This window comes from Schistocerca americana, chromosome 8 (assembly GCF_021461395.2).
Source record: "Schistocerca americana isolate TAMUIC-IGC-003095 chromosome 8, iqSchAmer2.1, whole genome shotgun sequence".
Classification (NCBI taxonomy): domain Eukaryota; kingdom Metazoa; phylum Arthropoda; class Insecta; order Orthoptera; family Acrididae; genus Schistocerca; species Schistocerca americana.
This window is the reverse complement of record NC_060126.1, coordinates 406,964,232-406,980,373: the sequence shown is the minus strand read 5'-3', so window position 1 is coordinate 406,980,373 and position 16,142 is coordinate 406,964,232. Positions and strand designations below refer to the sequence as shown.

General features: G+C 44.5%; 1 protein-coding gene across 1 annotated transcript in view; it reads left to right on the top strand.

The window, feature by feature from the left end:
* The window catches only part of LOC124544651 (UDP-glycosyltransferase UGT5-like), a 107,473-nt gene that overhangs the window by 59,251 nt on the left and 32,080 nt on the right, over positions 1-16,142 (top strand). Inside the window, exon 4 of the mRNA XM_047123265.1 lies at positions 14,323-14,545. Within this exon, the coding sequence (XP_046979221.1) occupies positions 14,323-14,545 (223 nt within the window). The remainder of the gene's footprint in view (positions 1-14,322; positions 14,546-16,142) is intronic.

Genomic DNA, 16,142 nt, shown 5'->3' with positions numbered 1-16,142 from the left:
ATTGTAACCAATAGTACTCAGAACGCCATGTTTATCATAACTCGTCAATGAGTTGTTGCCTTGAAATGGCATACTTTCATAACATACGATTTATAATACGAAAACAATCAAATACAAGACGCAATACGGCATCTACCAGGAAGAGACTCTGTCCACCCGAAGAAATTCGGAAAGTTTGACACTTGTGGTCGCCTACGTCATGTTAACGTCACTACATTCGGCCGTTCGGGTGCAAACAAGGTCTTCTGCGGTCGATAGGCATTGGTGCAGAGAATAGTGTTGAGTCTGTGGAGTTTGGTGTCAGAGTATGCGTGTGAATAGTGTAGTCGCGTTATAGATCCTAACACTTAGTTAACAGAGGAGGCGAAACGATATCGTGATAACTATGTCTGATAATAAATTACAGAAAGACCGTGAAAGTTGAACAATTATTATTCAATATTTTCTCAGTCAGCAATAGACTGTCCACTCACATCAATGCGGCCATTTGTCAAAAGTCGAAATAACTGCCTTTTACACCGTGGACCTCTGAGAGACGTCCAACAGGAGATTCAGTGAGGTTCCAGGAGTTACCGACAGGGACATGGAGCCAGAGTATGACTCCAATGCCGTGGACAGTTGCGCTAGTTTTTTCGGTTGAAGATCAACGGTGCGAACAGCTCGATAGAGGAGGTCCCACAGATTCTCGATTGGGCTTAAATTTGGGGATCTGATGGCCAGTGGAGTACGGTAAACTCATCTTGCTGCTCTTCGAACCACGCACATGAACTGCGAGCTGTGTGACATATTACATTGTCCTGATGGTAGATGCCATCGTGCCGAGCAGAAACAAACTGTATGCAGGGGTGGATATGGTCCCGAAGGACTATTGTGTCTTCCAGAATGATGAGATCACCCAGTAAATGCCACCATAACATTCCCCTGACCACAACGCTCTCTCCTGGGTGCATTGTGAATCACTTCAAACCGTACACGCCCATTGCCATCTCTCTGAAGGAGCATAAAATACCATTTATCTGAAAAGATCAGTTGTCGGCACTCAGTGGACGTCCAGTAGCGGTACTGGCGAGCAACTTCCACCCTTCGTCGCCGATGAGCAGCCGCCAGCGTGGGTGCATGAACGAGACGCCTCCTGTGGGGGCCCGCACACAGTAACGTGCGCTGAAACGTCGTTGAGGAGGCGCAGCTGGCAGCCCCTTCGTCAGTTGCTCAACAGTTGCACGACTATTCGCCCATCGCATTCCGCAGCCGTCGGGCACCCCTGTCGTCTATGGCCCGTGGTGCACCACAGTTGTCTCGCTGCGGCTTTTGGATCGCGTCATTTTCCCATGCACGATATACTTCAACCATTGCTGCACGCGAACAGTTTACAAACTCTTCCGTTTCGGAAATACACTACTGGCCATTAAAATTGCTACACCACGAAGATGACGTGCTACAGACGTGAAATTTAACCGAGAGGAAGAAGATGCTTTGATATGCAGATGATTAGCTTTTCAGAGCATTCACACAAGGTTGGCGCCTGTGGCGACGCCTACAACGTGCTTACATGGGGAAAGTTTCCAACCGATTTCTCATACACAAACAGCAGTTGACCGGCGTTGCCTTGTGAAACGTTGTTGTGATGCTTCGTGTAAGGAGGAGAAATGCCTACCATCACGTTTCCGACTTTGATAAAGGTCGGATTGTAGCCTATCGCGATTGCGGTTTACCATATCGCGACATTCCTGCTCGCGTTGGTCGAGATCCAATGACTGTTAGCAGAATATGGAATCGGGGGGCTCAGGAGGGTAATACGGAACGCCGTGCTGGATCCCAACGGCCTCGTATCACTAGCAGTCGAGATGACAGGCATCTTATCCACATGGCTGTAACGGGTCGTGCAGACACGTCTCGATAACTGAGTCAACAAAAAAATGGTTCAAATGGCTCTGAGCACTATGGGACTTAACATCTATGGTCATCAGTCCCCTAGAACTTAGAACTACTTAAACCTAACTAATCTAAGGACATCACACAACACCCAGCCATCACGAGGCAGAGAAAATCCCTGACCCCGCCGGGAATCGAACCCGGGAACCCGGGCGTGGGAAGCGAGAACGCTGCCGCACGACCACGAGATGTGGGCAACTGAGTCAATAGATGGGGACGTTTGCAAGACAACAACAATCTGCACGAAGAGTTCGACGACGTTTGCAGCGGCATGGACTATCAGCTCGGAGACCATGGCTGCGGTTACCCTTGACGCTGCATCACAGACAGGAGCGCCTGCGATGGTGTACTCAACGACGAACCTGGGTGCACGAATGGCAAAACGTTATTTTTTCGGATGAATCCAGGTTCTGTTTACAGCATCATGATGGTTGCATCCGTGTTTGGCGACATCGCGGTGAACGCACATTGGAAGCGTGTATCCGTCATTGCCATACTGGCGTATCACCCGGCGTGATGGTATGGGATGCCATTGGTTACACGTCTCGGTCACCTCTTGTTCCAATTGACAGCACTTTGAACAGTGGACGTTACGTTTCAGATATGTTACGACCCGTGGCTCTACCCTTCATTCGATCCCTGCGAAACCCTACATTTCAGTAGGATAATGCACGACCGCATGTTGCAGGTCCTGTACGGGCCTTTCTGGATACAGAAAATGTTCGACTGCTGCCCTGGTCAACACATTCTACAGACCTCTCACCAATTGAAAACGTCTGGTCAATGGTGACCGAGCAACTGGTTCGTCACAATACGTCAGTCACTACTCTTGATGAACCGTGGTATCGTATTGAAGCTGCATGGGCAGCTGTACCTGTACACGCCATCCAAGCTCTGTTTGACTCGATGCCCAGGCGTATCAAGGCCGTTATTACGGCCAGAGGTGGTTGTTGTGGGTACTGATTTTTCAGGATGTATGCACCCAAATTGCATGAAAATGTAATCACATGTCAGTTCTAGTATAATATATTTGTCTAATGAATACCCGTTGATCATCTGCATTTCTTCTTGGTGTAGCAATTTTAATAGCCAGTAGTGTAGTTCCACGCGTGGCCCCGATGTCAATGATCATGCGTTTTTGGACGTCAGATAAATCGTTCTGTTTCTGCATTACGACAAAGACTTCACTATTTTCCTCGTCCCTCCTACAAGCTTTATTCACCCTCCACTGCTAGTGGTACCACCTGCCATTTGTGAATGGTTATTGCTTGTTGACGTCGAACATAGATGGTGCTCATATTAATGTGACTGGACCGTATACAAAGGCGATTCATTTGGCATACATAGATGATGCACACGGGTGTTTTGGTTCATGTTGAATTAAGACTGATGACATAGGTTAACACAAATAAAAGGTCAAGGTGCATTAAATCATTTAAACAATCCTACACAGCTCTGTACCCAGCCTCAGTCATTTTTAGAAGAAAATACCACCTACGGATGTGATCTCTGCTACTAACCACTCCCATTTCCACAAATTAATTAAATTGCGATAACCGTTGACTAGGAAGGAGCCTCAAGTCTCTGGAGTAGAGGCTCAAATCGCATCACTGCAGTGTCTTTGCTGTGCGAGTGTCACCGCTAGTTGCTCGCGATACTTGACCTGTTCAGGACAGAAGATGTAGTGCACAGAATCCAAGTGCCTAGCTTCTCTCATTTATTTTTAACAGCTGTATGAGGAAAATTATGTTTTGACACCAGTCGTGCTGTCATGAAGAGACTGAACTTCGTCAGCGAAGTGTTGAGGTTATTCAAAGTGTCTCAGAAATAAAATTGTTGATATTCTCTATATGCTATTTGAGTTTTCTTGCACAGAAAATGTCAGTTTTGACCCCGGATTTACGTGTAGAGTTCAGGTTTTGTGCAACTATTTCTCAGGTTGTGGGAAGCCGTCCTTCTGTTGGTCAAGATGGCGTGACTGCTCTCCACCAAGGCTTTTCAAGTTCGAATAGCGAATGTAGAGTAGAGTGTCCAACCAACAAGACGTCAACTGAGAGGAACTCTTTTACTGACAACATTTTATCCTGCCACTTTCTCGGAGACATATAGTCGCCCACGTCATGTGAGCGCGTTCTGGTGTCGACCCCTGGATCATATGGAGCATTATTAATGGCATTTCAGTCAGGGTGAGAATATAGAGGGCCTGATCTAGACAGTAGCGTTAGAGTGGGTGCGATTTGCGCGGTGCTATGTCAGACACAGTTGATGCTCGCTCAGCGTTGGTGCCTGGTTGCCACGGCCACACGGCCCGCCGTCGCACAACACTGTAACCTGTTGCAGTGGTACTTGCACGGGCAATACTCAACTCCAGAGTGCCAGGCACCGCTGGTGGTTGAAAAACGAATGACAGATGCCCAGTGGATGCATGACACTCAGCAGCCCTGACCACTGAGGTACGGAGGCGGACTGAAAATACGTAATACATGGATAATATCGCCGCAGTTTTCTGATTCCATTTTCAGATCGCTGAAGTGGTTGGGTGCTTTACTTCGCCAATTATGCGCCCTCCAATTTTGATGCAAAGTTTAGGTCTCATCTCATTTCTGCTACTCCTTATTACTTTTGTCTTTCTTTCGTTTACTCTCAGTTTATTATGTTGCTGCGTAAGTTTAACGACTTTTTTTTTGCATATTGGTATTCCGGTTGCTACTGGTTTACTTATTGATTGTCATTTTTTGCTTGTAGTTCACTGTTGCTATTTGACGTTACATATTGTCATTTTGTCATTTGGGGATGGAGAATGGAGCTGTGGACGCTAGAAAATGGAGCGCCAAGTGGAGAAATCGGGACATTTCCGACACATTCTTCTGTTTGAGTTCAGCAGATGGGTGACAGCAGCGGAGGCAGCCAGAAATATTTGCGCCGTTTATGGGGGTAATGCGATTGGACGCAGCACGACTAGTTTTAAGGAGGATCATTTCGACATTAGTGACTCTCCACGTTTAGGAAGACCTTCACGGTTTGTTGAAGATCGTCTAAATGCATTGATCCACGATAGTCCACGTCAGTGTAGTCGAAAACCGGCAAATGGGATAAACTATGACCATTCCAGTATCGTGCGACATTTGCGTGCAGTGGGGAAGTCCACGTCAGTGTAGTCGAAAACCGGCAAATGGTATAAACTATGACCATTCCAGTATCGTGCGACATTTGCGTGCAGTGGGGAAGGTTCAAAAATCGCGTGTATGTGCACCGCATGCTCTAAGACGAAATAACAAAAATCAAGAGGTGTCCATATTTGCATCTCCGCTTATTCGTCATCAATTGGCTCGTAAACAACACCGACCATTCTTATCCTTTATCATTACTGGTGACGATAAACGGTGACTTTATGCTAACGTAAGGAAAATAAAGGATTGATTGAGCGCCAACAAAGCAGCAACTCCCCGTACAAAGACCTGCGTGCGTTCACAAAAGATAAAGTTATGCATCTGGAGGAACAGCGACGGTGTGGTGTACAACGAATTTCATCTGCGAGGTGTAACCACCACTGCTAAAATTTATCGTCTACAACTGACATGTCTCGCAGGCGAAATTCTAAAACAACCACCAAGAAGACTGCTTGAAGTGATGCTACTCCATGATAACGCCCACCCGCATTCTGCTAGACTGACAAATAAAATACTATACAGGAGTGGGTTTGCGAAGACTTTTCACAGCCACTTTGTTCATCTGATCTTTACCCTCATATTTTCACCTTTTCTGCTCTCTATCGAACAACCTTCAAGAAACTTCCTTTTCGGCTGAAAATTTGCTCCAAACATGGCTTGACGAGATTTGCATCCCGAAACCATGTCATTTATTAAACTTATGAAGAAACGTTACGAACTTATGCACCAACCTAATATATTCTGTGCTCAGTAGACCAATTCATTCCTTACGTCCTGTAATTCTTCCTCACTTCCACTGAGGATACAAACGTCATCAGCGAATCTTAACACTTCTTGAACATTTCTTCCACAAACTTCATTGGTTCCTCGATATACAGGCTGAAAAACAGATTATAAAGACTACAGCCCTCTCTCAACGTTTATCGGTTGGTTTTTCTTTCTCATGTTTCCCTCTTGGTCCTTGTACACCAGCTACTTACGTGTGTTGACCTAACCTTGGAAGTATATACAGCAGCGATTATGCGTGCCATGGATAAGGCAAATCCTCGATAAATTTAGGGAGGTATAGGATAGGAATAGAAAAACAATTGAAATCGCTCGAAAGAGGAAAGGTCGCTGGACCTGATGGGATACCAGTTCGATTTTACACAGAGTACGCGAAGGAACTTGACCCCCTTCTTGCAGCGGTGTATCGTAGGTCTCTAGAAGAGCGTAGCGTTCCAAATGATTGGAAAAGGGCACAGGTCATCGCTGTTTTCAAGAAGGGACGTGGAACAGTATTGGAAGTATATACAGCAGCGATTATGCGTGGCATGGATAAGGCAAATCCTCGATAAATTTACGGAGGTATAGAATAGGAATAGAAAAACAATTGAAATCGCTCGAAAGAGGAAAGGTCGCTGGACCTGATGGGATACCAGTTCGATTTTACACAGAGTACGCGAAGGAACTATAGTCCTGTATCTCTGCCGGCCGGAGTGGCCGAGCGGTTCTAGGCGCTACAGTATGGAACCGCGCGATCGCTACGGTCGCAGGTTCGAATCCTGCCTCGGTGTCCTTAGGTTAGTTAGGTTTAAGTAGTTATAACTTCTAGGGGACTGATGACCTAAGATGTTAAGTCCCATATTGCTCAGAGCCATTTTGAACCTATATCTCTGACGTCGGTCAGTTGTAGAATTTTGGAACACGTATTATGTTCGAGTATAATGACTTTTCTGGAGACTAGAAATCTACTCTGTAGGAATCAGCATGGGTTTCGAAAAAGACGATCGTGTGAAACCCAGCTCGCCCTATTCGTCCTCGAGACTCAGAGGGCCATAGACACGGGTTCTCAGGTAGTTCCCGTGTTTCTTGACTTCCGCAAGGCGTTTGATACAGTTCCCCACAGTCGTTCAATGAACAAAGTAAGAGCATATGGGCTATGAGACCAATTGGGTGATTGAACTGAAGAGTTCCTAGATAACAGAACGCAGCATATCATTCTCAATGGAGAGAAATCTTCCGAAGTAAGAGTGATTTCTGGTGTGCCTCAGGGGAGTGTCGTAGGACCGTTGCTATTCACAATATACATAAATGACCTTGTGGATAACATCGGAAGATCACTGAGGCTTTTTGTGGATGATGCTGTAGTGTATCGAGAGGTTGTAACAATGGAAAATTGTACTGAAATACAGGAGGATCTGCAACGAATTGACGCATGGCGCAGGGAATGGCAATTGAATCTCAATGTAGACAAGTGTAATGTGCTGCGAATACATAGAAAGAAAGATCCTTTATCATTTAACTATAATATAACAGGTCAGCAACTGGAAGCAGTTAATTCCATAAATTATGTGGGAGTACGCATTAGGAGTAATTTAAAATGGAATGATCATATAAAGTTGATCGTCGGTAAAGCAGGTGCCAGACTGAGACTCATTGGAAGAATCCTAAGGAAAAGCAATCCGAAAACAAAGGAAGTAGGTTACAGTACACTGCTTAAATACTGCTCACCGGTATGGGATTCCTACCAGATAGGGTTGATAGAAGAGATAGAGAAGATCCAACGGAGAGCAGCGCGCTTCTTTACAGGATCATTTAGTAATCGCAAAAGCGTTACGGAGATGACAGATAAACTCCAGTGGAAGACTCTGCAAGAGAGACGCTCAGTAGCTCGGTGCGGGCTTTTGTTGAAGTTTCGAGAACATACCTTCACCGAGGAGTGAAGCAGTATATTGCTTCCTCCTACGTGTATCTTGCGAAGAGACCATGAGGATAAAATCAGAGAGATTAGAGTCAACACAGAGGGATACCGACAATCTTTCTTTCCACGAACAATACGAGACTGGAATAGAAGGGAGAACCGACAGAGGTACTCAAAGTACCCTCCACTACACACCGTCATTTGGCTTGCGGAGTATGGATGTAGATGTAGATGTATGTAGATGTAGATGTAGATGTAGGTATATGACGCCAAATATAAACGACAGCTCACGTAATTCACGTAAATTACCGGGCAGTGGTTTGTGTAAATGCAGCTGGCGCCAGATAGCGTTCCATATGTTTCCCATTGGATTCATATCCAACGAATTCCGTGGCCAAGACATCAACGTGAATTCAGTATCACGGTCTTCAAATCGTTTTAGCACGATTCTGCCGTTGTGACACTTCAATAGACATTATTAAGCTACAACGACTTTTCTCCTCTGTCCATAATTAAGATAGCACACTCTGAAGTTGTATGTTCATTATTGACAGGGCAGTACTGTCAAAAATTGTAATTACTCTGCAAGTATTATTTCAAACATTTCGACTGTAGCACACTTATCTATAAAATTCGTTTTCCTACTTACTATCGTCTTCCGCTGCGGTATCGTAGTCTTATGATTAGCAAGAGACTACTATCAGCTTTTTTTTCCTTTCCTTTTATCATTTACCGCTGTCTTCCGATAAGTTTCTGTGTAAACTATTTCTCAAATCGATAGCAGCCACTGCTTTCCCGAATATTTTTTGCGAACTTTTATACGTCCGCGTGGAAGCAAAAGGAAAACTAATTCCAGTTGTCATGTATCTTTCATACTACACGAGTAAGACGTTTGTTTTATTTGGCCTCCAGAGTTTGTACTGTATTTAAACATTGAGAACAGGTGTTTGCTTAGAATACATAATAGTACAGAGAAAGTATATAAATGCATACTTTACGGAACTGAAGGCTCAAGCCGTCCATTTTTTTCACGACAAATGCTTCATAAATAGAATGATACGTAAACTAGACATACACTTAGTTGGAAAAAGTCATGGGATACCTCCTAATATGATGAAACTCGACGGGGTATGGACTCAACAAGTCGCTGTAAGTCCCCTGTAACAATATTGATCCATGCTGTCTCTATAGCCGTCCATAATTGCGAAAGTGTTGCCATGAAGAATTTTGTGCACGACCTGACTTCTCTATTACATCCGATAAATGTTCGATGGGTTTCATGTCGGAGATCTGGGTAGCAAAATCATTCGATCAAACTGTCCAGAATGTTCTTCAAACGAATCGAGACTAATTTTGGCCCGGTGACATGCCGCATAGTCATTCATAAGAATTTCATCGCTGTTTGCGAACATGAAGTCCATGAATGGCTGCAAATGGTCTCTTAAGTAGCAATAATCGGTTCAGTTGGACGACAGTCCATTCCATCAAAATACAACCTACACCGTTATGGAGCCACCACTAGCTTGCCGATCGGAGTGGCCGAGCGGTTCTAGGCGCTTCAGTCTGGAACCGCGCGACCGCTACGGTCGCAGGTTCGAATCCTGCCTCGGGCATGGATGTGTGTGATGTCCTTAGGTTAGTTAGGTTTAAGTAGTTCTAAGTTCTAGGGGACTGATGACCTCAGCTGTTAAGTCCCATAGTGCTCAGAGCCATTTGAACCATTTTTGAACCAGCTTGCACAGTGCCATGTTGACAACTTGCGTCCAGGGCTTCGTAGGGTCTTCGCCACACTCGAATTCTACCATCAGCTCTTACCAACTGAAATCGGGACTCGTCTGACCAGGCCACAGGTTTACGGTCGTTCAGGCTCCAACCTACATGGACACAAGCCCAGGACAGGAGCTGCAGGCAATGTCGTACTGTTAGCTAAGGCATTCACGTTGGTCGTCTGCTGCCATAGCCAGTTAACGCCAAATTTCGCCGCACTGACCAAACAGATACGTTATTTCACGCAGTGTTGCTTATCTGTTGGCACTGACAACTCTACGCAAACTCCGCTGCTCTCTATCGTTAAGTGAAGGCAGTCGGCCACTGCCTTGTACGTGGTGAAAGGTAATGTCTGAAAACTGGTATTCTCGGCACAGTCTTAACACTAGAGCTCTCAGATTATTGAATTCCCTAACGATTTCCGAAACGGAATGTCCCAAGCTTGTAGCTTCAACTGCCATTCCGGGTTAAGAGTCTTATAATTCACGTCTTACGGCCATAATCACGTCAGACACCTTTTCACATGAATCATCTGAGTACAAATGTTAGCTCCAACATTCCACTGCCCTTTTATACCTCGTGTACGCGATACTACCGCCATCTATAAATGCATATTGCTATCCCATGAGTTTTGTCACCTCAGTGTGTTTATCTTATCAATCCACTCTACAAAATTTAATAATAAGACACACAGATAAATGAAAGTATGAGTCTTACAGACTTTTGCCTACACTCTTAAGAAAATTGACTTTATACAGGCAAATGTCTTTAGAAAGCAAAAGAGAAGACACTGACTGAGGAATACGACAGCTCACACTCATCAAAGTCTTCAGAAATTCCGAGAGTTTACTGTCAAATTTGGACACAAAAAGATGTGGTTTCATCAATTTCTGACTCAGAATCACACGCACTTGTAGGGATATTGTAAATGTTGATTCTGTGCAAACGTACATGAAGCGAGGCATGTTTAAAGCAGAGTGGATGATGGTGGAAATCGTAGATCAGTCCAAATGCGTCCCCGTTAACCATGGCCTTGTATGAATTTGTGGTTGTAATGGCGCATGATATCCATCCTTCGTTTGTTGGGACACATTCCTCATCTCCTTCCATTGTTGTTTCCAGTTGCTCTTGAATTCAAGTGAGAAGTCCGTCAGGGGGGGACCAGTTTCATGCGCAGCACGACCCACGTCCTCAACCTTACCAGTTGTTATATGTGGGAGCACTGGTTTATGAAACAGATATTCCTGACACTGGGCGCTTGATCGTCGTCTCGCGGAGGCCTGGGAAACCGTTCAAGACCGGCCGTGGTCCCCTGAAAGTCTGTTACAATCCAAGATCCGACGAGTGAACTCATGTGTGCAAGTGCATTGGGTATATTTCACTCTTTTTTTAATTTATGACTTGTAAGCGTTATCAATAACTCAAAAAATAGGAATTTCGACTCTTTTTCCCTTGTTTCTTATAGTGATGGGAAGAATACATCCCAAAACCTTAAAAAGAATTTTACGTGTCTTGCATAAACTGCAAATGCAATTCGCAGTGAAATGTGAACTCTCTAGTCAGTTATACACTAACGTTAGACGCAGTTACAGGTTAGTTTTGCGCAGTTATCACTTACATCAAATTTTGTGAATGAGTCTGCTACGAGGCAAGGTTAGCATATAGGACTCACATTCGTGAGGGTGGTAGTTCAAATCTGCGTCCATGCATCGAGATGTAGGTGCTCCTGACTTCCCTAAGTCGCTTAAGGCGAATGCTGGTACGTTTCTCCTGAAAAGGAACAACCAATTTTATTCGCCAGCCCTTCGCAGTGCGAACTTGTGCTTTATCCCTAACGACCTTGTCGTCGAAGAGACGTTAAACCCTAATCTTGTTTCCTTACTTCTTTCCCAGCCTGACAGAAAATGAAAATGTGGTCTTTCTTTTCGAAAAACTCAAAAATAAACTATTTCTGTCAACGAAAGTCAACACATTTAACAGAGAAGACAAGGTAAAATTAAAGTTACGCGAGTCGTCATTCAGAACCTTAGAAACCTAAATACTATGGAAACAACGTAAACTCCGAAAGACGTATGATTAAAATTAGGTGTAATGGGAAATGTGGAAACGAGGAGGTGTGAAAATTTTATGGTTACTGTAAACACATAAGGTAAATACTGAATATGTGGGAGTAGTTTTGATGTTCTTCACAACAACACTGAGATCTCCTTCAGAATGCAAGGTTATTCAGAAGGTAAATGTCCCTTCTCTGTCATAAATACTAGGCGTTACGAACGAAACCAAAGGTGGAAATAAGGAATGCAGAAAATGCTTTCCTGCCCTATATGGGACGCCTATCGTCGAAAGTAGGACGGATCACAGCGAGCAAAAAGTGAAAGTGATTTTTCGCCTTCTACCGACGGCTCCAGCACTTTTGGGTTCTGATAATGATAATTTGATGTTGCGAAAGGCTGGAGTTTACAAGATCCCCTACGATCGTGGCCTTTCATACTTTGGGCGGACGACTCTCCTTGAGAGATGTACTGAACGCCGTAGGTACACCCGCCTCATACAGCCCAATAAATCGACTTTAGCAGACCTCCCTAATACGTACATAAATGTCGAAATTATAACTTCGACTTCATATTTTTGGGACTCGGTAGTGAAAGAAGCAGTTGAAATTAGTTCGGTGAAGAACTTGATTAACAGAGATAGCGGTTTCAGCATGAACAAGTCATGGAATCCGGCACTTTCTTTAATAAACTCTGAAAGATGTTGCCAAAGTGCAGCTCACAATCATAAATCGACTTCCCAGCGTGGGCCGAGCGTTTAGCTACAGACCTGGTTCATGCATATGTGTACTTCTCCACCACCGACCAACGTGTCCGCAGCTCGTGGTCGTGCGGTAGCGTTCTCGCTTACCACGCCCGGGTTCCCGGGTTCGATTCCCGGCGGGGTGAGGGATTTTCTCTGCCTCGTGATGACTGGGTGTTTTGTGCTGTCCTTAGGTTAGTTAGGTTTAAGTAGTTCTTAGTTCTAGGGGACTGATGACCATAGATGTTAAGTCCCATAGTGCTCAGAGCCATTTTGAACCAACGTGTCCGGCGCCTGTGTGTCTGTGGCCGCATGCACAGTAGCGCGATCCACGGGTTTAAAATGACGGAATGAGTGCTGCAGAGTCAGTCTTTCGGCTTATCCTGAAGATGACTGAATGGTATATGCCAGAAATATTAGGAAAAAGAAGTGTAATTCATTCGACAGCACGTCCGAACTTTAGTGGAGCAGTGACTACGCTGCGCAAACATGAAGATGTACAAGTACTGGGATTGCTTTGTTCTCGAGACCCTTCAGTTTAAGCATGCTTGAAAACTTTGGAACAATCCGTAGTGAAGTCTTAATTTCAAGTATCTACTGTCCAGTCACAATAATGCGACCACCTGTCAAAAGCCTGAATAACCAACTTTTACAGCGACAACCGCTAAGGGACGTGCAGGAAGAGTGTCAATGAGACTCTGGAAGGAACCAACAGGGAGATAGAGCCATGCGCTAGGTTTCTCGGTTGAAGATCCATGGGGCGGATAGCCCGATCAAGGTTGTCCTACAGATTCTCGATTGGGTTTAAATCCGGGGAGTTGCGTCACCAGAGAAGTACGGTAAACTCATCCTGGTGTCTTCGAACCACGCACGTTTACTGCGAGCTGTGTGACATGCTGCATTGTCTTGTTGGTAGACGCCGTCGTGCCGAGGAAAACCACACTACATGTGGGGGTGGACATGGTACCCAAGGATAAATGCATACTTGCATTGATCTGTTGTGCCTTTCAGAATCTCATGATCACCAAGGAAATGACACGAAAACATTCCCCTGGCCACAAGGCATGCAGGCTGTCTACTTTCAGACGTTTCACGTGGTACACGCCAACGGCTTTCTCTGATGGATCATAAAACGCGATTCATCTGAAAAAGCCACTCAGTGGACGTGAAGTTGCGGTGTTGGCGTGCAGATTCCATCCTTCGTCAACAGTGAACAGCAATCATCTTGGGTGCATCAACCGGACGCCTACTGTAGAGGTCCATAGACAGCAAAGTTCGTTGAGCGGTTGTTGAGCAGTCACTGTTGGTAGTCCCTTGGTTCATCTGGGCGATCAGTACACATCTCCGCATCGATCGTTCACCTCCTGTCGTCTATGGTCCGTGTTGCACAGTTTCCTCTGCGCCGGTAATGGATTGCGACGCCTTGCTATGCACGGGATACTTTAGCGACGGCGGTTTACAAACTTAGCCGTTTCGGAAATGTTTCCACCACTGGCCCAAAAGCTAATTATCACGCCATTTTGGACGCCGGATAAATCGCTGTTTCCGCATTATGACAACGACTGAGCTGTTTTCCACGCACTCTCCCCTCCCCCCCCCCCCTTACCGTGTGTGCGTGGTTACTGCACTTTGACACCGATCATAAGCGGTGGTCACATTAATGTGACTGGACCATGTATTTGAGCAATGTTTCTCTCACAACTGCAAAATATCTGCGATAAATAGGCGTCAATGAGTGCTACAACATCAGAAGACTCACGCACAAACGTTAGTCTACAACCTCTGCCTGTAGGTGGTTAAATGCAATTATTGCGTCAGTTACCATTTATATTACACAGTTAGCCTATAATACGAGAATTCTTTCAGCAAATAGAAAAATTGTCTTTCAAAACATATCGCTGTTTTTCCATTCAGTGACCATGTTACTGCAATCATTGTCATAAGCACATGACTAAAACTGGCTGTCTGCGTTCACAGGACCTGCAGGAATTTCTCGACGGTGCGAAAGACGGAGCAATACTCTTCAGCATGGGATCGAACCTGAAAAGTGCTGATCTTCCTGAAGACAAGAGACTGGCTATTGTGGAGGCATTCTCGAAGCTCAAGCAACGTGTTCTCTTCAAATGGGAGGCAGAAACGTTCCCAGGAAAACCGGATAACCTGAAACTTGGGAAGTGGCTGCCTCAGTCTGACATACTGGGTAAGTTTCTCTCGGATTTATTTTTTAAAATGTTGCTTGCCTGCATGTGGATCTCTGAGCAACCAACCACGTAGCAGTAACAGAGCATATGTTATGTATACAGGAAACGTTTTGCAAATCCATACAAGCAAATCTCAAGAAGCACAAGCCCTCTATGGATTAACGGGGCAAAGCCGATTCCGCTAAACAATTTAAATGTCTGTCTAATGTTTTCATTACCTGTCCATGCTGGATGTCAAAGGGAGGCAATACTTGAGACAATTTCGTGGTCTTTTTTCACGTGTTATTCAATCTGCATATTGAACAACCTGTAGAAGAAATCAAAGAAAAATTAAGAAAGGTGATTAACGTTCAAGGAGAAAAAATTGAAGGGTTTAAGGTTTGCCGATAACACTGCAATTTTAACAGAAAGAACAAAGGACTTGGAAGAAAATGAAGTGAACGGATGGACCCAGATGGTGCTCCTGACGTTGCAGAGGAAACGCCCTATTGCTTTCTCTAGTGAGATTCTCAAGTGGACTACTGCTACAATACATGGACCATGTAAAACTCCGTTGAAAATTTTCATGCACGTTACCTTAAGTGTCTTCATTCTCTAAATTTGTTCGGCTTCTCATTCAGGTCTACATCATACTCGTATAACGTATAAAAATCTAAAATTTTAGAATATTTTGTTTCATAATTCTGTTTTTAGGAAGAATTTTTGTTCTTACTGGTCAGTTTCCTTAAATACCGTTGCTGTTGTTTTGTCGGGAGATATTTCAATCTATGTTGGTTTTGTCACTTGTTTGAAATTAAAGTTGCATATTTTAGTTTATCTTCACTATCCCGCATAATGAATAGCACACTGTATGGTATGCCGCGCGGTCTGAGGCGCGTTGTTGTAACGTTTCCCGTGGCTCCCCCCCCCCCCCCCCCCTGCCCCGCCCCCCACTCCACTCCCCGCTCCACCGGCCCAAGGAGGTTCGAGTTCTCCGGAATGGGTGTGTGTGTTGTCCTTAGCGTAAGTTAGGTTAAGCTACATTGGTGTACAAGCCCAGGGTCCGATGATCTCAGCAGCTTGATCCCATAGGGACTTACCACCACCACACTACATAGTACCTACTGAAATATTTTGTGTTAATTTTCTATTTTATCTGTAAAAACTGTTATTTCACCGGAGAGAAATCTTATAGCTCCTGTCAAGTGACTTCGGTACCCCAGTCCCCTATTACCATGTTCTAGTCATGTAGCAGAGTTCCCACGTAGGTACCAATCACTTTTTCAAATCAGTAAAGAATACGTCTTTAATTTTAGGATTCTCTGCTTTTTCTCTTGATTGCAAGGTGACATGCGCTAATGGCCTCCAGTTCCTAAAACCAGTTTAATCCTAAGATACTGAAATGTCTGCTGTAGATTTTAATCTTTGATTTAAAATTCTTGTATCTGTTATGCAAGATGTTTCTAAACTTTTTATGCCTCTGTAATTGCCACACTTCCTAGAAAACAGAAACTGGTTTTACTTGGCGCCTTTCTTTCAGGATTTTATGATTGTTCCATTTCCCACCGACGTATTAATTTAATTTTGCTACTTTATTTCCTTCTCCTATTTATTGAT